General features: G+C 43.4%; 3 protein-coding genes across 4 annotated transcripts in view; 1 reads left to right on the forward strand and 2 right to left on the reverse strand.

Annotated features, from left to right (window-relative positions):
- The window catches only part of LOC118392461 (probable polypeptide N-acetylgalactosaminyltransferase 8), a 27,864-nt gene extending 13,644 nt beyond the window's left edge, over positions 1–14,220 (forward strand). Inside the window, exons 3-11 of one of the 2 annotated variants that reach the window (XM_035784470.2) lie at positions 11,126–11,292; positions 11,424–11,607; positions 11,690–11,887; positions 12,091–12,205; positions 12,386–12,571; positions 12,747–12,884; positions 13,121–13,216; positions 13,370–13,534; positions 13,706–14,220. In XM_035784470.2, coding sequence (XP_035640363.2) covers positions 11,126–11,292; positions 11,424–11,607; positions 11,690–11,887; positions 12,091–12,205; positions 12,386–12,571; positions 12,747–12,884; positions 13,121–13,216; positions 13,370–13,534; positions 13,706–13,840 — 1,384 coding nt within the window. In that variant the 3' untranslated portion in view covers positions 13,841–14,220. The remainder of the gene's footprint in view (positions 1–11,125; positions 11,293–11,423; positions 11,608–11,689; positions 11,888–12,090; positions 12,206–12,385; positions 12,572–12,746; positions 12,885–13,120; positions 13,217–13,369; positions 13,535–13,705) is intronic. The other variant, XM_052460340.1, reaches the window with a different exon arrangement.
- On the reverse strand, positions 14,215–17,764 carry ada2b (adenosine deaminase 2b). The gene is made up of 9 exons (XM_035784474.2): positions 16,738–17,764; positions 16,398–16,617; positions 16,058–16,268; positions 15,781–15,908; positions 15,571–15,661; positions 15,302–15,410; positions 15,010–15,167; positions 14,602–14,804; positions 14,215–14,356 (listed from the first exon to the last, which is right to left on the reverse strand). Exons 1-9 carry the CDS (start codon positions 17,111–17,113, stop codon positions 14,257–14,259), a joined length of 1,596 nt encoding a protein of 531 aa, XP_035640367.1. The 5' UTR covers positions 17,114–17,764; the 3' UTR covers positions 14,215–14,256.
- Positions 17,765–18,105: 341 nt separating this feature from the next.
- LOC118392464 (V-type proton ATPase subunit E 1-like) lies at positions 18,106–21,965 on the reverse strand. The gene is made up of 10 exons (XM_035784472.2): positions 21,831–21,965; positions 21,679–21,738; positions 20,960–21,025; positions 20,543–20,652; positions 20,203–20,269; positions 19,990–20,079; positions 19,482–19,550; positions 19,287–19,381; positions 19,025–19,112; positions 18,106–18,751 (listed from the first exon to the last, which is right to left on the reverse strand). Exons 2-10 carry the CDS (start codon positions 21,709–21,711, stop codon positions 18,689–18,691), a joined length of 681 nt encoding a protein of 226 aa, XP_035640365.1. The 5' UTR covers positions 21,712–21,738; positions 21,831–21,965; the 3' UTR covers positions 18,106–18,688.
- Positions 21,966–23,250: the final 1,285 nt, after the last annotated feature.

A 23,250-nucleotide genomic window follows, 5' to 3' on the forward strand; every position in this document is an offset into this window, starting at 1 on the left:
AATTCTTAACAGAGCAAAGCCCAGGTAAAAAGTCAGTGTAGAAAATTCCATGTCAACCAGTCAGCCCCATTTCCATGTTCCTGCAAGAGTGGGACTTCTTCTTCTTCTGTGGTTTTTAAATAGCGGTTGGCAGCCAAAAGTTGCATTACTGCCACCAACTGGACAGGGTTGAAAAATGATGGGGGAAAACTAATTTAATCCACACAACTAAAAATACTACATAAACAAAAGTCCCACTTCTTCCTTCCTTCAAATCTCCAAATGTCTCCCTTCTTGTGCTCTGGGGCCTGAGAGGGTGGTACGGCACATGACAATACTCCATGCAACTCCTCCGCCAAGAAGTCATTCAGTCCTTTCTGCCGACTACACAATGATGTCTATTTTCCTGGACTTCCTCTCCACTTTGGCAGTGCAATTAACCACCATATCTATAAATGCTACAAAGTCCACCTTCTTGACGTGTAATATTTCTGGATCCTTCTGGTGAGAGGCAACCCCTGCCGCCTGCAGAGAAGCCCTATCCACCACCATGAACTCTTCAGGACCACTCAATCCCTCAACCCTTCTCACTGCTTCTGCATATGAGATGCTCTGACTAGCCCTGACTCTAGCCACCTCTTTCATCTTAACCCTCGTCGGACACTTCAAAGCCGTTCCTTCATGGTTCCCACCACAATTTCAACACTCCACATTCTCCTCACTTCTACAACACATTAAATTATCACCTCCCACAACTAGGACATCTCGGTTTTCCCCCTCTTCAAAACCCTTTCCACATGTCCAAACGCTTTACAGTTATCACACTGCATCAGTCTTTGGATAAACCCTCTAACACGGTAATTCAGGGAAACCAACTTTACCTGGGTATGTAAGGACTGCATTTCAAGAAACAAAAACACTTTCTTTCCGTTCACCACATGATTTGTCCGCCGAGCATCAATCACTCCCGGGGTACTTTTAATTTATTCTACATCGACATCCCACGGCACGTCAGATACTACCCCCTTAAGAGGTGCCCTGCTCAGAAGAGCAACACATGACACAGCAACCTTCTCGAATCGGGTGAGACCCAACACACTTCTTCTGTTCCTCAGAAGTATACTGAACAAAAATATAAACACAACAATGTAAAGTGTTGGTCCCATGTTTCATGAGCTGAAATAAAAGATCCAAGATATGTTCCACTGGAGAGCTCTTCTTTGTCTACACCTATTCAGCATCGTTCACACCCTCTTAAGCCTTAGCCGCACATGTGAGGCCATGTGCTAAACAGAGGTAGTGTAGTAAAACAACCAAAGATTTCAAGACTAAAAGTTATTTAAGTAGTAGTCTACAATAAGGAACAACTCCAGGTAACAATACACTTTATCTAGTCCTTGGCCAATATCCTAATCTGTCTTTTAAAGTGTCCAGATGAAAATATTGTACAAATATTTAATAATTATTAGATAATGCTTACCCAGACACTTGTCTAAATTGATGGATCATCAATTAGCTAAGTGGATGATGGGTCATCACCTAGCTAAGTGGATGAGTCACTATTGTCTAGACATCCACACGTTTATGATATAAAATAGATGGCCGTAATCACCCCCAGACACACCTGGCTAACTTGATGGGTCGTGAAATCATTCTCTTGTGAAGTGGAGTCTTTTGTTAAGACATGTAGCTAGCTGGTTAGCTAGATAAACAATTAACCATAAACCCAACCCATAGTTACAGTACAAACGGATTGTCATAGCTAGCCATAGCTAGCCATTAATTACTAGAGTATGAATCCGCAGGTAGCTAAAGCTAACCAACTAGGTTCAATGTTAGTTAGCTAGCTAACATTAGGCTATAACTAGCAATGCAAATGGATTTCTCAGATACTAATAATATTACTACACAGATCATACACGTAATGTTGGCTAGCAAGCCAGCAAGCTAATGTTCGCTAGCTATCTAACAGTACACTTTAACTTGAAATGAAAACAACTTTCTGACAAAATGTGATATGTATAATATCTGAAAATGTAGCTAGACTCTTAATGAAGCGCTCATACATGGATGAGCGCTTCATGGCAGCATGTCTTTTCCGATTGTTTTGTAGCTAGCTACAGCTTGTTTGGCCCGTTGTTGTGTCAAGTCACTCTGGTCCACACTGACCGTGTGCAGAAAGTAGTCCACACATTTTTCACACTGATATTTGTTGATAGCACCTGCTAAATTCTGGTTAGCATTGTTGTTGAGAGCAGTAGCAACACTTTTGCAGTTCTCCATGGCTAACGTTATATCTTTCAAAAAAGCTGTGGTAGCAAGGATTATCTCCACATACTGAGCAGCTCATGTTATTGTCACGGTTCATGAATCCACTGCCTCTCTTTCTCTTTCTCTCTCTCTCTCTCTCTCTCTCTCTCTCTCTCTCTCTCCCGTGTTTGTGTGGGCGTGGTTCCCAATCTCGGCCTGATTGTCTGCGCCAGCTGGAACCACTTATCTTCCCTTTATATGTTCTGTAACCAGTGTTTCTTGTTGTCAGATCGTTGTTACTTCCCTGAGGTTGTGTCGTGTGTCTGTGCTCTTCTCTCGCCGCCCTTGTGTGGATTATCTGCTGTGCTCCTTCCTACCCATCCGGACACACTCCCCTGGATTTCTCAGCACGCTATCATTGGAAGATGCGCCCTAGTCCCTGCGTCGGATTCCGTCTGAGTACAGTCTGTCTGTCCTGTTGCTGTTGTAAACTGTATTCATTAAACCATCGTTGCTTGCATCTTGCATCCGCCTCTGTATTGTCACAGAACGATCTGACCTTACCATGGATGCAGCGAGTTCAACGAGTCTGACCGAATTCATTTCCCGCAGTATCACGAGAATGGATCAACAAGAGGAGAACATCTCCAGCACAGATCGGGCAGTACAAGCCCTTGCGACGCAGGTAGCCCAGCTGATCCAACAATTACAACATCTGAGGGGTTCCGCTGCGCCACCTACACCGGCAGTTCAACCCGCCCCGCCAGAGCCGGATTCCCAGCTAGAGCCACGGCTACCGACACCAGAGGGTTATTCAGGTGATCCTGACTATTGCAGAGCCTTTCTTACGAGATGTTCCATGCATTTCTCGTTGCAGCCACGGACCTTCAACCGTGAACAGTCTAAGGTAGCATTCATACTCACACTGCTATCAGGCAAAGCGGCTCTTTGGGGAACGGCGGTGTGGGCGAACCAGGACCCATGCTGCACCTCTTTCCAGACACTTTCCGAGGAGATGAGAAGGGTCTTCGATCGGGCCGTGGCGGGTAGGGAGGCGGCCAGACTACTCGCTGACCTTCGCCAAGGAGACCGTTCAGTATCGGAATACTCCATCCAATTCCGCACTCTGGCCGCAGAGTGTCAGTGGAACGAGGAGGCGCAGTGGGACATGTTCCTGCATGGGCTGGAGGACCGGATCCAGAAGGAGATTTATGTTCTGGACCTTCCCAGGAGTTTAAATGGACTAGTGGAACTAGCCTTGAGGGTCGACGCTCGTCTGAGTCGTATTGGCCGCAGAGCATGCCCTAACAGACCGTATAACGACACGGAGGGCGGGCATGCCAGCGGCGGGAACACGGCCAGTTCAGCCTCCGCTCACGAACCCATGCAGCTGGGGAGAGCTCGCCTCTCCCGGGAAGAGAGGGAGAGGCGGAGATCCCAAGGACTCTGTCTCTACTGTGGTAGAGCGGGCCACTTTATCCACTCCTGCCCGGTAAAAGATCAGGCCCGGTAGTAAACATGAGGCTACTATCGGGTGGTGTCACCACAGAGAAGACCTCATCATCTACTCTCCTCCCGGTAAGACTAAGATGGGCCACCCACACGCACGACACCCAAGCCTTACTGGACTCAGGAGCAGAGGGTAATTTCATGGACTTCAAGCTCGCTCACAAACTCCAGATTCCTATCACCTCACTCACGCACAAGATATCCGTCAACGCTCTCAATGGTCAAGAACTCCCCAACATTTCTCACACCACTGAACCTATCACACTCATCACTTCTGGCAATCACACTGAGACACTATCATTTCTACTCATGGACTCACCCCTTGCACCATTAGTTCTCGGCCACCCTTGGCTCACCCAACACAACCCCAGAGTTGACTGGGGTCATAATTCTATATCCATGTGGAGTAACAAGTGTCTTGAGTCCTGTTTAGTGTCTGCCTGTTCGTCTGTGTCTGATTCTGTGTTTCTAGAGGAGGCAGTGGATTTGTCTAACGTGCCCGTTGAATACCTCGACCTGAAGGAGGTGTTCAGTAAGTCCCGTGCTGCTTCTCTTCCTCCGCATCGTCCCTATGACTGTGCAATAGAATTATTGCCAGGTGAGTCTCCGCCTAAAGGCAAGTTATATTCACTCTCTGTTCCTGAGAGGGAGGCTATGGAGAGATACATCTCTGATTCTCTGGCATCTGGATTCATTCGTCCTTCCTCTTCTCCAGCGGGGCGGGGTTCTTCTTTGTGGGAAAGAAGGACGGATCTCTGCGTCCTTGCGTTGATTACCGTGGGTTGAATAACATCACAGTGAAGAATACCTATCCCTTACCGTTGATGTCCTCAGCCTTTGAAAGGTTACAGGGAGCATCCGTGTTCACTAAGTTGGATTTACGTAATGCATATCATTTGGTTCGCATAAGGGGGGACGAATGGAAGACCGCGTTTAACACCCCCAGAGGGCACTTCGAATATTTGGTCATGCCTTTTGGGCTATCCAACTCCCCAGCGGTTTTCCAGACACTCGTCAATGACGTGCTGAGAGATATGATTGATCAGTTCATATATGTTTACCTGGATGACATACTGATTTTTCTTCTTCTCTCCAGGAACACGTTCAGCACGTCAGACGAGTGCTTCAGAGGTTGTTGGAGAATGGACTTTTTGTCAAGACGGAGAAATGCATTTTTCATGCACAATCCGTTCCATTCCTAGGTTACATCGTCTCGACTGAAGGTATTCGCATGGATCCTGACAAGGTTAAGGCTGTGGTGGATTGGCCAAGCCCAGATTCCCGTAAGGCCCTACAGAGGTTTCTGGGATTCGCCAATTTCTACCGGCGTTTCGTTCGCAACTTTAGTCAGATAGTCGCTCCTCTTACCGCCTTAACCTCCCCCAGAGTGCCGTTCAGGTGGTCCGATACAGCCGAGGCTGCATTCGCCAAACTCAAGAGCCGCTTTGTTTCGGCTCCCATCCTCATAGCTCCCGATCCCTCGCGTCAGTTCGTAGTAGAGGTGGACGCTTCAGAGGTGGGGGTAGGTGCGGTACTTTCCCAACGTTCCTCTTCTGACGACAAGATGCACCCTTGTGCGTTCCTTTCCCATCGGTTATCACCTGCGGAACGCAACTACGACATTGGCAACAGAGAGTTGTTGGCAGTGAAGTTAGCACTGGAGGAGTGGCGCCATTGGTTAGAGGGTTCGGGGTACCTTTTATAGTTTGGACCGATCACAAAAATTTGGAATATATCAGAACCGCCAAGCGACTCAACTCCAGACAGGCGCGGTGGGCACTCTTTTCGGACGTTTTGACTTCTCTCTCTCGTATCGCCCGGGTTCCAAGAATGTCAAACCCGATTCCCTTTCTCGCATTTTTGACCATTCCGAACGCCCATCCACTCCCGAGTGCATCCTACCCGGGACCCTAGTGGTATCCACACTCACATGGGAGGTTGAATCGAGGGTCAAAACGGCCTTAGAAGGGGTAACGCCTCCGCCCGGTTGCCCGCCTAATCGGTTGTTTGTGCCGGAGGGGTGTCGGTCCGATGTTATTCGGTGGGGGCATTGCTCCAACGTAGCGTGTCATCCAGGAGTCAGCCGCACTAGCTTTTGGTTAAGCAACGCTTTTGGTGGCCACTGATGGCTCGTGACATTCACAGTTTTGTCTTGGCTTGCTCGGTTTGTGCCACTGGGAAGACTTCTAATCGACCCCCAGATGGGTTACTCCAACCGCTGTCGGTCCCTTCGAGACCCTGGTCCCACATCGCGCTAGATTTTGTTACCGGCCTCCCGCCCTCCCAGGGCAAGACGGTGGTGTTGACCGTGGTGGACCGGTTCTCGAAGGCGGCTCATTTTATTCCCTTGCCTAAATTACCATCTGCCAAGGAGACAGCGGTAGCTGTCGTGGATCACGTCTTTCGCTTACATGGCCTGCCGATGGACGTAGTTTCTGACAGGGGCCCCAATTCGTGTCCAAGTTTTGGCAAGAGTTTTGTAGGTTACTGGGAGCGAGTGTCAGCCTGTCTTCAGGGTTTCATCCCCAGAGCAACGGTCAAACGGAGAGGGCCAACCAAGATTTGGAGAGAGTGTTGCGATGTTTGGTTTCTAAGAATCCCTCTTCCTGGAGTCAACAACTCTCTATGGTTGAGTACGCTCACAATTCGTTGCCAGTGGCAGCTACGGGTCTCTCTCCGTTTGAGTGTAGTTTAGGTTACCAGCCACCTATCTTTCCCAGTACGGAGTCCGAGGTCACTGTTCCTTCCGCTCACGCTTTCATCCAGAGGTGCCGTCACGCATGGAGCAGAGCCCGTGAGACTCTTCTCCGGGTGGGGGCGCGCACCAAGGCTAAGGCCGATCGCCACCGGTCGAAGCCTCCGGTATACGTCGTTGGCCAAAGAGTGTGGCTTTCTACTAAGAACATTCCACTCCGATCCGTTTCAAACAAACTTGCCCCCAAATTTATCGGCCCGTTCAAAGTCACCAGGATCATTAGTCCGGTGGCGGTCCGGCTCAAGCTTCCTCCGGCGTATAGGAGAATTCATCCTACCTTTCATGTGTCTAAAATAAAACCTGTGTTTCAGGCACGCATTAACCCGCCGGTCCCGGTTCCCCCGCCGCCACGACTTGTTGATGGGGAACCCACCTTTTCTGTCAATTGTATTTTGGACTCTAGAAGGAGGGGACGCGGATTCCAGTACCTGGTGGACTGGGAGGGTTACGGCCCGGAGGAGAGAAGTTGGGTACCTGCTAGGGACATTCTGGATCACTCCCTTATCGATGATTTCAATCGACAGGTAAATTCGCCTGGGAACGCCAAGAGGCGTTCCTAGGGGGGGGGTATTGTCACGGTTCATGAATCCACTGCCTCTCTTTCTCTTTCTCTCTCTCTCTCTCTCTCTCTCTCTCTCTCTCTCTCTCTCTCTCTCTCTCTCTCCCGTGTTTGTGTGGGCGTGGTTCCCAATCTCGGCCTGATTGTCTGCGCCAGCTGGAAACACTTATCTTCCCTTTATATGTTCTGTAACCAGTGTTTCTTGTTGTCAGATCGTTGTTACTTCCCTGAGGTTGTGTCGTGTGTCTGTGCTCTTCTCTCGCCGCCCTTGTGTGGATTATCTGCTGTGCTCCTTCCTACCCATCCGGACACACTCCCCTGGATTTCTCAGCACGCTATCATTGGAAGATGCGCCCTAGTCCCTGGGTCGGATTCCGTCTGAGTACAGTCTGTCTGTCCTGTTGCTGTTGTAAACTGTATTCATTAAACCATCGTTGCTTGCATCTTGCATCCGCCTCTGTATTGTCACAGTTATAGACAGAAGGGTGCTACATGGCAGACCAAACCATACTCATATCTCGGCATATCCAGCCCAATCCATTATCTCAGCCAATCATAGCTAGTGGGAAGGTTCCTGTTTTTTTCTGTGGCGAAACCAACTATCATTTTTCAATTTGTATCTGTATTTACAGATGCTTTAAAGTGTTGTTATTAAGGCATTTGAAAGTTCACATGTTCCAGAATGCATTTCTCCCCAAAAATGCATTTTGAAGTAGTGATGTAGTGACGTATGACATATACCTAGCTTCTTGAAACGGGTCACATATTCCAGTAGGAGTCACTGTTCAGGCAAGAATAGTTGCAATGTGGCTTCACATTTTATTTTAATAAACCTATTTATTTTGGTTGATGGCATGATGTTGAAAGAATGATGCTGCTTCAAAAATTGCATTTTACTATCAGCATTGAAACAAGGTAAATATATAATAAATAATCAATATATAATCATGTATAATCAAATATACATTTCTAATTTCATGGACCTCTATGTGGGCATCCAAGATGGCCACCAATATAATTTCAACCACTCAATATAACGGAATATGATAAATAAATAAAAAAATGTTTCTACCTGGAATTTTCTACGTAATTTCAACGTATACATAGCTCTGATGATTATGTTGAAATTAGATTGATGTAACAACCTGATAGTCAGGTTAAGTCAATGTATTTAGGTTGAAGTCTTACACTAATTTCAATGTTTACAACGCTGGTTGAAATTAGATGAAAACCGCACTGGTTGAATACTTTTTTCAAATCAAATGTATTTTGCACGTTGATTCCACGTCATCATACGTTGGCAAATTACGATTCAACCAGTGTGTGCCCAGTGGGTAGCGACTGTGTCTGGAGTTTTAGTTAAGTTAAGAGGAACTTTATTGTCCCCAAACTGAAATACCCTACAGTGCTGATTTTTATTGAATCAATGGGAATTAGTTATATTATTACAGGTGCTGACAGACAACGTGGCATTTACCTAGTTTGAGATGGCGCAAACTTCCAGGCCCCCTTTCCCTTCTCTTTCATCCGCTTCAGTGCCACCTGGTCTGCACAAGTATGTATGTTTGATGTATCTCATTATAACCTAGTTTATCATTGTTGATATATTTTTCAGGACTAAAGGCTATAAGGTTACAAGGAACACGTTCATGGGCCTAAGACAAATACAGTGCCTTGCGAAAGTATTCGGCCCCCTTGAACTATGCGACCTTTTGCGACCAATAATTTTGCACGCCCAATTTTTCAATTTTTGATTTGTTAAAAAAGTTTGAAATATCCAATAAATGTCGTTCCACTTCATGATTGTGTCCCACTTGTTGTTGATTCTTCACAAAAAAATACAGTTTTATATCTTTATGTTTGAAGCCTGAACTGTGGCAAAAGTTCGCAAAGTTCAAGGGGGCCGAATACTTTCGCAAGGCACTGTATAAGGGACTGTTTGCTTCAGTGCATGTTTCCTCTGAAAAGCCCTGTGTTTTACACATTTACACATCATTTTGCCAGTTATCATATTGACCAAACCTCCAGGACCAGGGACAGTGAGTGATTGACAGCAAGGAGAGGTCCACTGATGTAGGGGAGGAGAGTGACGAGAAACTCACCAACTGAGTGCCAGCCAGGTATGGTGCACCTCACCTGTAATGGGAATATTTAAGATGACTAAGGTTCATATTTAAATTAGAGGGCTCAACAAAAATGTTAGTATATTTGGAGTTTGTGTTATACATGTGATTTCCAGTGTTCTGTTTGTAACACTTGGGTTGATGGTCACTAGACTAGAGGCTGTATGTTATGGATTAAACTCATAACTGCTGATAAGGTTGACGCCAGACTGGAGGTACAAGGACAGAGGATACACTGATTATTACTATATTGTGTGAAACAATGTGATTCTGTAGCTGCTGACAAATCCACTGCCTTCTGATTTGACTTCCTACAAGCCTATCGGGCTGGTGTTTACAGAACATTTGTACGCTGATTAGGATATAAGGGTGTTCTCAGAGAAGGCCAGTTAGACATTTTCTGTGCTTCTATCCTGGAGGTTTCTCCCTGTTGCAACTTGTAATAAACAAAATATATTTTTGATTGACTATCTGCAACTGCTCTTCTCTTTTGTTCACTTGGAAATGTCTTACATCACCCCTCCCTCCTTTCAGGCGAACCTGGATCTCAGTGAGAGAGTGAGAGAGGAAGTCTATCCTGTCTGTATCCCCAGGCTGAGCACTCACACGCAGAGGGATGATGAGGCTCGGCTGGGTTCGAGGGCTGGCCCCGTTGTTGGCCATGGCTGCTGGAATACTCTACATCACATCCATTAAGTGGGAGGTTCATTCTCATGGGGAGAGACTGCAGGGGGCCCATCAGAATGAATCGGCCAGGGACCAGGACATTCTCAAGAGGCTGGAGAAGATGGAGGCTCACATCGAGAAGCTGGGTGAGTCTCAGTATCCTTCATTTAACTGTGACTTACCTGGAAGGGAATTAGCAGTAGCTCTGTCCACGTACTGTACCTGGACTGCAGTCTGCCACTGTTCTAGATAGTAGGGCAGATTTAGAGGGGAGGATTTGAGAACACATTAGAATCTAGACTAAACCAACATGTAGAGTTGATCCCAGAAAAAGTTATTTCACACTTGACAGTGATGATTATAGAAGGGAATCTGTTCTCAATTAAATAAAGAGTTTAATAAACAGATAAAGGGTTAGATCAAATCAATCAAATATGGCCCATAATCATTTTAGAATGTTCTTTAATCCTGTATACTGTTGATTGTTGCACAAAACGTGTTACATTTTTCTATCGACGTCTGTGTGCCAAAGTTTTCCCCAATGTTTACTTTTACAGTTATGTCAAGGTCATCCTCCAAGGCAGATCAAGTCTTATTAATCAACTTTGAAAAAGCTAATGCAAACAGTGCAAATAAGTTCATGCTTTGTTTGTACAGTATCAAAAGGAGTGATTCATGTGGCTCAACTAGTCACCTATATTTCATTGATTTGGCAGCCTTAATCTGAATTATTCAGTAATAACCAATTAATTTATGTTTGATGAGCAGCTGCCATGTTTGTCCACAGTGAAGTCAATCAACAATGGGATCATTCTGAAAGAGTGGCAGGCTGTGAAGGCTCCCGAGGTCAAGAAGGAGAGGAAGGTGGTGAAGAAGTTGTACCCCAACTCAGCTCTGTTTACAAAATGGGGTGATGAGCTCTCAGAGGAGGAGCAGAAAGAGGCAGAAGGGTTGTTTCAGATGTATGGATACAACGCCTTCCTGAGTGACCGTCTACCCCTGAACAGGGAAATCCCTGATACTCGCGATCCTAAGTAAATAATTTTCCTCATCCCTCCACCACCTCTACACAGCAAATTATGTCTAACTCAAGACTCAAGACTTCTGAATTCTAACCACAGTCTGTTGCATCCGAGGTCATCAGAGGTCAATTCCATCTCCAGCACTTTTAAGGCAGTTTGACAAATGACATTGAAATGTACTAACTTTAAGAGTGAAGCAGTAGCTTTGGTGAAGTGAATGAATGATATGAGGTGGACCAAATGTGTTTGTTGTGCCTGTTAGGTGTGCTAAGCACCAGTATCCCCATGACCTGCCCACCATCAGCGTGGTGTTGATCTACTTGGACGAGGCCCTGTCAATCATCAAGAGAGCTGTCCGCAGCATCATAGACAAGACCCCCCAACGCCTGCTCAAAGACATTATACTGGTGGATGACCACAGCTCCAATGGTTTGCCTAATTGGTCTCTTCTCACCTCTTAGAAACATTTCAAGGTATATTTGGTAACATATAGATTGAACGTAGGTGTGGCTTTCAACTTTTGTTATGTATCACTGATTTGCAATTGTGTGCTTTCACAGAGGATCTAAAGGAGAAGTTGGATGCCTACATCAGCTTCATCCATGAAGAGCGTCCCGGCCTGGTGAAGAGAGTGAGACACAAAGAGCAGCTCGGTCTCACACAGGCCCGCCTCTCAGGGTGGAGGGAAGCTGAAGGAGATGTGGTGGCCATCTTGGATGCCCACATAGAGGTCCATGTGGAATGGTAGTCTAAATGAAATATCTCAGTGAGACTTTCTGAATCCCCCCCTCAAAATGGTGTTTTGACTCTGTGTTTGTGTGAACAGGGCGGAGCCTCTGTTAGCTCGGATAAAGGAGGACCGCACGTTGGTGTTGACACCGGTGTTTGACAAAGTCCATTTCGATGACTTGACAGTCACACGTTATGGGCCTGCTGCAGACACCTTTGACTGGGCCCTGTGGTGTATGTACGAGCCCTTCAAACCTGAGTGGTATGCCTTGAAAGACGAGTCACAGCCAGGAAAGTGAGTTGGTTGTGATTTCATCATAGGATGATAGTCCAGTTTCACAAATCTGTTTGAATAGACGACAAGGAAAGCACAGCAATGGGATGAAAATCATACCTAATATTTACACCTGGACTATTATTTTGCGTTATATATTCATTAAATTAATGTCACTTCTTTCAATGTGGAAATGACCATGATTTGTACTGTATGTTTGTCAGGAGCCCCTCCATTATGGGCATACTAGTGGTTGATCGCCTGTTCTTTGGGGAAATTGGTGCTCTGGATGGTGGTATGAAGATCTATGGAGGGGAAAATGTTGAACTGGGTATCCGGGTAAGCCCCTCTGCTACAGTTTCTAAATGAATGTTTGAAATCAAAGCAGACTTGTGTTTGCAGAATTACTTTTTGTTCTTGAGTCATTCAGTTTGAACAAACCAATCTACATCCAACATCCAGACACTTCAGTCCATATCTATAAACTCTTCCTTCTCTCTTGGTGTTTGGTGTGTCGAGGTGTGGCTATGTGGTGGAAGTGTCGAGGTCATACCTTGTTCTAAAATAGCCCACATCGAGAGGGCCCATAAACCCTATCTCCCCGACCTGAGCATTACAATGAAGAGGAATGCTCTGAGAGTGGCTGAGGTCTGGATGGATGACTACAAACAGAATGTCAACATTGCCTGGAACATCCCACTGAAGGTACACTCTAAGAAAAAGGGTTCCAAAATATAGAATAACAATCGTCACTGTTATTGCAGCTTGAAAGAAGACTAGACAGTCAGAATTAGCACTTAGTTTGAGAAGTTTACATTATTCAATGCCACAATAAGGATATTGAAGTATGATTTAGAAATCTTCCTCTTTCTCACCACAGGATCACGGCATAGACATTGGTGATGTTTCAGAGAGGAAGAAGTTGAGAAAGAGGCTGAACTGCAAACCCTTCCAGTGGTATCTGGATAACGTGTATCCCATGTTAGACCCCCTGGGTGACTTGCTTGGTTATGGAGCTGTGAGTGATGCTGAAACATGTATCATTGTTCTTCGCACAGACACACACACACAGTCCACTCTGCTGTTCTATTATATACTATTATTTCAACTACGCGACCAAGACACTACCCACTTTTTATTTGTAAATACATTCATACTTGACATAACACATTCATTATCTATACTGTATACACTGTACCAGGATGATAATCTGCACTTTTATAACTGTTTAATCTCTGTCCATAAAATCAACAGCTGGTCAATGACCAGAAGACGGATCTCTGTATAGATCAAGGCCCATTTCCAGGGAACACACCTATTTTATATGGATGCCATTATTATGGTCCTCAGGTTTGTACAATCATTGCTTTGTATTTTGTATTTAACTACATGTATAATATGGTTCATCCCATGGCAGACTTGGGATTCAATCCATGCCACAATGCAAAGTACTGTCAATACCACAGACTCAGAAAAGCCTAAATATCTATCCTCTCTGTCCAGAACTGTTATTATCGAGCCAGTAGTGAGATCTACATTGGAGGCATTAGGTCTCATAAATACGACAGTAATCGCTGTCTGGTGGACACTGGCACTCGAACCCCAGGACTGTATGAGTGCAAGGTGGCCCAGCAGAAGGGATTCCACATGCTCTGGGACTTCCAACAGGTGAGTATTACAACACTCTGTAAATAGGAAAATGTATACTAATAAGCATATTAAACACAGTGAATTTCAAAGGCAACATGCACAAAACCATGGCTAAAATAACTGTAATTTACATTTGAGTGTTTTTTATTGTGGGATGCTGTACAGTAGAATGTTTGTTGTATTTTACAGGGAAAAGCCATCCAGAACAGACAGACAAAGAGATGTCTGGAGATTGCCCCAGGGGAGGACACCTACTACCAGCTCATCATTCGGGAGTGTAGTGGGCAGCACTGGAACATACAGAATCTGATTAAAGACTTCTGATACACAGAGACAGTTAGGCCTACTGTACCAGAGACAATACAGCGGGACTATAGGAGTTATTATCAACTGGTAATTACCACCTTCCCACTTTGTTATGAACACATCATTATCATCACGCTTTGAAAAGCTGGTGGTCAGCAGTGAGATGACTGTGTAATCTTAGTGAGCTGTTGGTTGTACATAGCTTCATGGGGACATTCCTCACATAATGTGAAATGCTTGAGCTGTGTTCTCCTTGGTCCTGAATGTAAATGCAAACAAAGAATAAACATGATTCCTGTATTTTCCACTCATTTGTGGTTTGTTATTGATTCACTGTAGATTTTCACCAGAGGGTCAAAGAATATATGTCTGCATTAACATCATATTGAGCTGAGTTGACATTGTGGCTTTGAAGAAGTCCCGTCCTCGACTGCTCAGGGATTACTGTATGAGTTCTCAGAGATGAATTTATCCCACGTCCTCTGCCACATGGCCAGCCCTCTCTCCTTCAACTGTGATGGTAGTGAGCTATATCTATGGTAGAGTCGTGGTTACTAGGACATATAACTACAACTTTGTCAAACATACTTTTCATGACTACAAATTAAGCAGTTGGTAATCTCTGAACCCAATCACCCATACGCTAGCTAGCTATGTTAACAGTCATGAGAGATGAAACCCTTATTATCCAGAGCAAACAGAGGTAATACCATAAAGATACATGAAAGGTACATGAAATACTATTACATTTAAATTCTCGAAACAACTCTTGACCTCACCTTATGGAGTTGATGGCCAGCTCCTTGAGAGTGCCCAGGTTAGCCCTCAAGCCACCGATCCCCACAAACACCTCATAGAAGTCATAGGAAAGCCCAGTGGTCCCAAACAGGGACGGATCATCAGAGCTGACCACCATGGGGTGGCCCTCAGACATCAGCACAGCTGCAGGGTGGTTCCTTAGGTCAGACACCAGCTTCAGCACCTGGTCATAGACACACAGGGATTCAGGGACGTCAACACTCATTTAACTCAATGGACTAATGACAACTGACACAGAGATATCTAGAGTTACAGTTAAGATTACTTACTTTATTGTCATCCAACTGAAATACCCTACAGTGCTGCTTTTTTATTTAACCAATGGGAATTAGTTGAACTATGATGAGTACTGACAATATGGCATTTACCTGGTTTGAGATGGGGCATACTTCCACGGCCACGTTTCTATTCCTGGAGAGCTCCTTTGCCAGTGGGTGGTGTACCAAGGCATACCCATGCCCAATACGTGTGGTGTTAAACAGTAGGGCATCCAGAATGTTTTCATCCACTTCAGTGCCCTCGTGGTCTGCGCAAGTATGAATGCGTAAACACACACACACGTTATACTATAAGTGCATCACAATAATGTGTACATGTATATACCGTGGATTTGTTTTTGTTAATTACACAATTGTTTTAAATCAATCATCATATGCTTACCAGTCTCTCCTGCATGAAAGAAGTATGGCAGCGTGACTCCAAGCTCTGCAGGTAGAGATAAGGCCTCCCTGAAGAACCAGAGAGGTCTTCCCCTGTCCTCCCTGCCAACCTAAAACCACAAAAGAACAGTTTATTTTGCAATGTGTGTCAAATAGATGCAATGTAATAAATAATTATGTCAATGTGTTAAGTCATGAAATCGTTTGTGTATTTATTTTCAGTAATGAGTGGGCATAATGATTGGTTCTACCCCTCAAGAGAATTCTTACCAGGTCGAATCCTGCAACAAACTCTGGGAAATCCTTCTGCATCTGAATGGCCTCTTTTACAGCTGCTTTAACATCAGACACACTTAGAAGCCTACGGTGCACACAAGGGCAGTGCCAATCATTCTATTGTTTCCATTGCAACAGGCAAGCACAATCAAGCACAGATAGAGTGTCCGAAATGATTATAAATAGTATTTGTCTGTACTGTACCTATGGACGGAAATGATGAGTCGAGCTCCCAGAAAGCCAGGGTGTTCAGCCACAAACTGTTGAGTGACTTCCTGATAAGTCCTCAGGGACCAGGCTTTATCATGGGTGCTTCCATCCAGCTCATATGTCTGCAGGATGTGAATAATAAAAACAGGCAAAACACATCACCAAAAACCCTTGGGGGGAAAAAAAAATTGAGGTATCTAATATAGCCTAGGTAACATGTAATTCCAGCTCACTACATTGCCTACTTTCGATTAAGGCCCACAGTACTAACTCTTGATAGTCCAGTTCTTAGTTCCAGGTACATGATGTTGTCATGAAACAGCTGTTCTAAGCCCTTGTAGAGAAAGTCTTTAAACACAGGAGCGTGGGTGACCAGCCCAGCTATGGCCACGAATGCCATCTCAAACCTCTCCCACACTGCATCCTGGCTCGGGTAGGTAGTGTCTGGATCCTCAGTGAACAGAGTGAGGTTCTGCATCAAGCTGGAAAAAACATTAAAAAAGACAATAAACTACCCTTCCATGAATAAGAAAGTTGTCTTTTTGCTGCTACATGTGTTAATTCAAAGACGCCTATTTGAATTGCTTGGCTCTAATGATATAGTGGAATACCTGTAGTCAAAGTCTGTAGGATCCACCATGTTGGCTCTCAAGGTCTTCAACAGTTGCCAGTAGAGGCAGTCCCAGGTAGGGAAGGGCCGGCGACTAGAGAAGACAAACCGTACAGACCTGCCCCATGTGAAGCAGATGTAACAATGGGGCCTGTATGTGATGTTCTTCACCAGCCAATCAACACTCACCAGGGATGAGCTGTGGATGTGGAGAGCTGCCCCTGTGACCCAGTATCGAGAATGTACTAAATGCAGTTAAATTGATGGTAAACATATTTATAAGGTGAGCCTAGTTGATCCTCAGTTGCACTAGGGCAGTGGGACTGTATTACTTGTCTTACCCTTGGGCATCCTTTGCAGCAGGCTAAAGATGGGACTCTTATGGATGAGGGGCCGTGCCTTGAAGAAGTGAAAGGCAGGAGGGAACTGGGCCGCAGCCATCTCTTGTTCTTTTAGCTTGCGAAGGTGTGCGTCGAGCCGCTGTTCTGCACCCGTCAGATGCACACGACCCCCTATCTGTCTGGAGACCTCCTGGTGCATCATCGTCTCCCTCTGACGGGGGTCAGGGGTCCCGCCGCATACCGTCACACAGCACATCACAGCTGCCAACTGGAGGGTGATGGTATACCTCCCTCTAGAGGGCAAAACCACCTTGTTCTGCAGTGTCATTGGAGGTTGGAAGAACCAGCTGAGGATATCCTTCTTGAGGCCACTCATTCAACTGAATACTAGCTTTAATTCAACAATGAACAAAGAGTTTTTCAGAGATTGTAATTAAGAACACAAGGTACTACTACTGCAAACATATGCAACTAGAGAAAAGGGTGCCGACGGGTAGGGCTGCCATGCTTCAAGTTCTTAGGAAACTTAGTCATTTGCTTTTTTACGTATAATTTATTATATTATTAGCCCAGGACTTTTTTTGTGTTATTACATACAGCCGGGAAGAACTTTTGGATGTCAGAGCGGTGGTAGCTCACCAGCAATACAACCAGGAATACGAGTCACTTTAATAACGTTTACATATTTTGCATTACTCATCTCATATGTATATATGGTATTCTATCCTTTTCTACTGTATCTTAATCTATGCCGCTCAGACATTGCTCCTTCAAATATGTATATATTCCTTCAATTTAGATTGTGTGTATTGTTAGATGTTACTGCACTGTTGGTTGCTGGAAACACAAGTATTTCACCCGCAATAACATCTGCTATACACATGTATGTGACAAATAAAATTGGATTTCTAAGAACAATGAAACACAGCCCTGAACAGGAATGTTGAGATAATCATACAATTTGAATCAGACAATTGAATTCAACCAAAGTTTACATTAATAAAATAAAGCATACTTACAAATGAAAAGCAACAGAAGCAAAGAATTCTACCCTTTTCCTTATTCACTTTTTCCTTCTCAAGTGTGCAAACCTTTCTCAATAAACTACCCCAGTACTATGCTATTTAGTCTGACTTGACGGGCTCACAATACCATTGTGTTATACCCACTTAGTTAATGGCTGTTGCTAGTCAGAAGAATGCAGCCCAAAAATGTAACATGTCATGAGATTCTCTGGAGGGGCTATGGATGATTCAATTTAATAAATAACAAGAGACTATAGAGCAACTCCTTTGTCAGACAAAAAAAGCATTGTATTACGATACGATAAGAGAAAAATGTGTAGGTCAAAAAAGAGCAGGCAACTGATACTATCGATTTATACTTTATAACATATTTTCACAATAACCTCTTCAGATGGAAATATTTACCCATCCTTCTGTTTCATGATACAACAGCAGACATTACATCAATAAATTAATTGGATTCAATAAGGACATAGTTGGTCTTCAATGTTTTTCCAGCATCACTTCATTTTAATTGTGATAGATGGGAGCAAATAGCTACGGGTGAGTCAATGCTCCATGCAACTTTTTATTATATTTTTTCATGAGAGGAAGATGTTATTAGCCTGAACCAATCAGACTGAAAATTATTACTGTCCAGCCAATCATAATAAAGATGACTGCGGTGTGTAAACCAAGATCCCCAGGGGGAGCAGCAGATCCATTACCACTGTGCAAAAGTTGCTCCTCCTACTCACATCTGCAATGAAGTTCAACTTTTATACTGTCCCAAGATGCAAAGAAATACAACAATACATGACAAAACAACAAATGGTGTCTTTTCCATTTTTAACTGTGTTTTTGGAATTCTTCTCACAGACACAGGAATGGTAACTTTCACACAACAAAAATAAATAACTCCTCTTCAAGACAATGGATGGAGACACTCAGTCCAAAAACTTGCGGTTCTGGTTCTGACCAAAGAGAGCCACTCGAATCTCAGGCATCATCTGAGCAGAAAGACAAACACTGGATTAGTGCCAAGCTGAACCTCGTGAAAAACCACAGAGTAAAGGGGCCAAACTACATCTGAGAATTTACAGTACAATCATGTGCAAAACTTCACACAGTGTATACATCTAAAGAATGATGGTAAGCCGATAGCTTTATGCGAGGATATTCACACTGTTGGTTGTTTATATAGGACAACTGTCAATGAACTAGATGTGCTAGCTGTTCATAGTGCAATTGTAGTTCCTGTGAGACTGTCCCTGTGCCTTTACCTGCTGAGCCATGAGGTCCAGTCTGCTCTCTAGGGTGTTGGACACCTTGATCTTCCCATCAGCGTTGTAGATTTCAATACCTCCTGAACTGAAGGAGACATACAAACAACTTTGAATTAACTCATGAACCCTTAACTTACACCGTAGAAAGACCACAGAAGACATTTTTTTCCAATGATGTGTTAATCAATCAATACTAATTCAAAGTAAAACCTATTTGAAATGAATGGGTTCACATTGAGACAAGGGACTGTCTTCTTACATGTCTGGGGACAGGAAGTTGTCCTGGTCGATGCGAACCTCAATATTGTTCTTCACTGCTGCTTTATAGACGGGAATGGTCTTCTGGATAGCCGCCTGAATAGGAATAGAACATATGAATCATTCATCAACCCGGTATAAAAGGAAATACACTTGAACAACATTGAATTGTTAGAGTGAAAAGGATCATCCTGACCTGAAGCACCTGCAGGTCCTGTTTACGACAGCGGATGGTCACTTTGGTCTCAAGAAGCTGATAGAAACCCTAATATTAAACAACAGAGCAACAGACACATTAAAAACATTCGCTTTAAATCAAATCAAAAACTCACCGCGCAACGCCTTTGACCTAAATAACATGCAGGCCTATGTACAGCATACTGATATGTATGCAGGACTGTATAACTGATAAACGATACTGAATGTAACATATGAATGTAGGCCTAAAGTAATAGTTATCGCTGTTTCTCTCAGCGTTGTCCCAGTACAGGACCTTTTTAAGTTCTGTTGGTCTTATTTTCCACACATGTAGTTCTCCTTCAGCGGTTCTTGTCAATTCATGTTCAGTATTATGTCATGTGTTATGTTCTGTGTGGACGCCAGGAAGAGTAGCTGATGCTTTAGCAATAGCTAATGGGAATCCTAATAAAACACTAAAACCGTGTCAGTGACAAGTATTGCATTATTACAAAAAAAGGCCTCACCTGCAGAACCAGCCCGTCCATCAGTGCTGGGTACCTGGCTGGGTCCTTGGCTACGTTGGCCAGCCGTTGACGCGCCTCGCTCAACATTTCCTGAGGACACACATTGAGAGGGTTAGCCTATTATTTACATAGAATGTGGTGCTGTAGCAGAACATCATGCCTCTGGCTGTGTTTGAACAAAATAATATGCCAGCCAAGACAAATTAAACTTACTGAAATCATGTCGTCACGAGCCTTTAACACCTTCAGACGAGCCTGGTTCATCAGGTTAGACATTTGACTGTAGAGGAAGAGAGGTAAGTAAACAAGAGGCTGTGGCACAGGACCACATCACAAGTTCAAGCAGGTGTAAGCCATAGCACATATACTGTGCTTCTTATAATGAATGAGCTGTTGGATGTGACTTCAAATTTAGAAATATATAAAAGACTTAAAGGAAGTTGTGTGTCAGACAGATTCCTCTTTAGAGAAAGAAGAGATTGAGGAAGTCTCCGAGGGAGCTGAGAGACTAGCAGCAACACTGCCTGAGCTGTAAAGAAAAAGAGTGACTAACATTTTCTTCTGCTGCTCGATCTGCTTCTCTTTCTTCTCGTAATACTCCATGATCTTCAACCTCTGTGTCTGCACCAGACGGCCCTTCTCGATGTTGAACTCCTCTTCCGCCTGCAGGGGGAGACACTTGTCACTCAGAGCATGCAATGAGGAGGCCCTGCCTGTCTTTATGATGGTAGGGTCATTCCTCACTATTGAGGATACATTTTAAGAAGCATTGAACCAGTAGAACAGTTAAAGGTACAACTAAAATGATTGATTTAATTTAGTAAATTCTAATTATGTCTTAGAGGAGGGATCATGCCTTCTTATTTCAGTTGAATGTGCCTATGCAAATCTTTTGTTTTTATTTGTTGAAAACACACAAAATGTGTGTGTGCGCTGAACTATGCCAGCCACTTGTGAATAAGCACTGTACCTTGGCATCAATTTCCTCTGCCTTCTCATTGGCCTCCTGCTCAATGAAGGCCATCATGTGTTTGATCTATACAGTGAGAAAAAACAGTGGGAATTAGAGATGAGTTGACAATAAAAGACTCACCACATTAGGCATGCTTTCCAAGTCATATTTCATGCTGAAGAGAGTCAAGAGGCTGACTTAAAAAGCTTCATTACCCTGTACATTAATTAACTTGTCTCTTTTGGTTCCACCATGTGGTGTGGAATGTGTCTGCCTGGTGTGTATAGCTTACATTTTTCCATGTAATGTTCATCTAACAAAACATGTTTCTAAACCATAAACTACAGAGGGAACTGTAATTATGAAGCCTCCTAATCAATTCTACTTTATATACAGTGCATGATAAGGGTTGGCGAGATAAGACAACTGGACATAGGACTCCTCAGCTGACCATGGGTTTTACCATCATGTGACCATATATTGCATCTCTCCCTCACAAATACCGCACTGAGTAAATGTATTGTGCAATTAGATGTCTAAATCATACTAGACATTGTGATTGTATTTTAGTAGTATTTCAGATTTTTTTTCAATGACAACCTTGGCATGATACAATCACAATTATGCTCCTTACAAATATACAGTTGCCATAATTTATGATAAGAAAGAAAAAAGACCTAAATTGAGCAGCAGATGGATAGACGGGTGAAGGTTAAAAGGCTGTAATTGCAATGTACCTGCTTCTGAACGTCGGCATCGCTGAGCGCCATGGTTGCAGCAGTCTAGGATCTTGTTTCCTTGAAAATATAAACACCGTCATTTCAATACAATACATTCAACATGCTTTAAAATATTGTAAATCCTTTAGTGCGATGTATCAATTAATTACCAGAGAAATACAGCCAGGAATGTATGAATTAACCGTTGTAGTCGTGACTAAAGATGTCTACACTTGATCATCTGATTTTCAACGTCACATGATGTTTACTTCCGGTCTCACCCACCATTAAAATGTGTGACGACGGGTACTGTATGCTCCGTTGGGTTAGGGGGATATATTATATATTTACAAAAACGAGTGAGTGCAGTGGATACATTTGTAAAATATATAATAAACAGTGTTGGAAAAAGTACACAATTGTCATACTTGAGTAAAAGTAAAGATACCTTAATAGAAAATTACTCAAGAAAAAGTGAAAGTCACCCAGTAAAATACTACTTGAGTAAAAGTAGACGCCATCATTTTCTTTTACACTCCGACACCACCGTAATTTACAAATAAAAAGTAATAAAAAGTTACATTATTTTCTTCATGAATGTAGTGAAGTAAAAGTAGTCAAAAATATAAATAGCAAAGTACAGATACCCCAAAACATTTCTTAAGTTATACTTTAAAGTAAGTATTCAACCCCTTTGTTTTGTAAGGCTAAATAAGTTGAGGAGTAAACATTTGCTTAACAAGTTACATAATACATTGCATGGACTCACTCTGTGTGCAATAATAGTGTTTAACATGATTTTTGAATAACTACCTCATCTCTATATCCCACACATACAGTTATCTGTAATGTCCCTCAGCCGAGCAGTGAATTTCAAACACAGATTCCACAAATACCAGGGAGGTTTTCCATTGCCTCGCACAGAAGGGCAACTATTGGTAGATTGGTATTTCAAAAACAGACATTTAATATCTCTTTGAGCAAAGTGAAGTTATTATTTAAACTTTGGATGGTGTATCATTACACCCAGTCACTACAAAGATACAGGCGTCCTTCCTAACTCAGTTGCCGGAGAGGAAGGAAACCGCTCAGGGATTTCACCACAAGGCAAATGGTGACTTTAAAACTGAGTTTAATGGCTATGATAGGAGAAAACTGTAGATGGATCAACATTGTAGTTTCTAACACAGTACTAACCTAAATGACAGAGTGAAAAGAAGGAAGCATGTACAGAATACAAATATTCTATATATAATATATATAAAACATCGCATCTTGTTTGCAATAAAGCACTCAAGTAAAACTGCAAAGAATGTGGCAAAGAAAATAACATTATGTCCTGAATACAAAGCTTTATGTTACGAGCAAATCCAACACAACACATCCCTAAATACTATTCATATTTTCAAGCATGGTGGTGGCTGCATCATGTTATGGTATGCCTGTCATCAGCAAGGACTCGGTAGCTTTTTAGGATAAAACAAAAACAAAATAGAGCTAAGCACAGGTTAAAAAAAAAATTAAAACACAAGGCCAAATATACACTAGAGTTGCTAGTTTTGACTTAAATCGGTGTAACATTCATCGTTA

This window comes from Oncorhynchus keta, chromosome 13 (assembly GCF_023373465.1).
Source record: "Oncorhynchus keta strain PuntledgeMale-10-30-2019 chromosome 13, Oket_V2, whole genome shotgun sequence".
Taxonomy (NCBI): domain Eukaryota; kingdom Metazoa; phylum Chordata; class Actinopteri; order Salmoniformes; family Salmonidae; genus Oncorhynchus; species Oncorhynchus keta.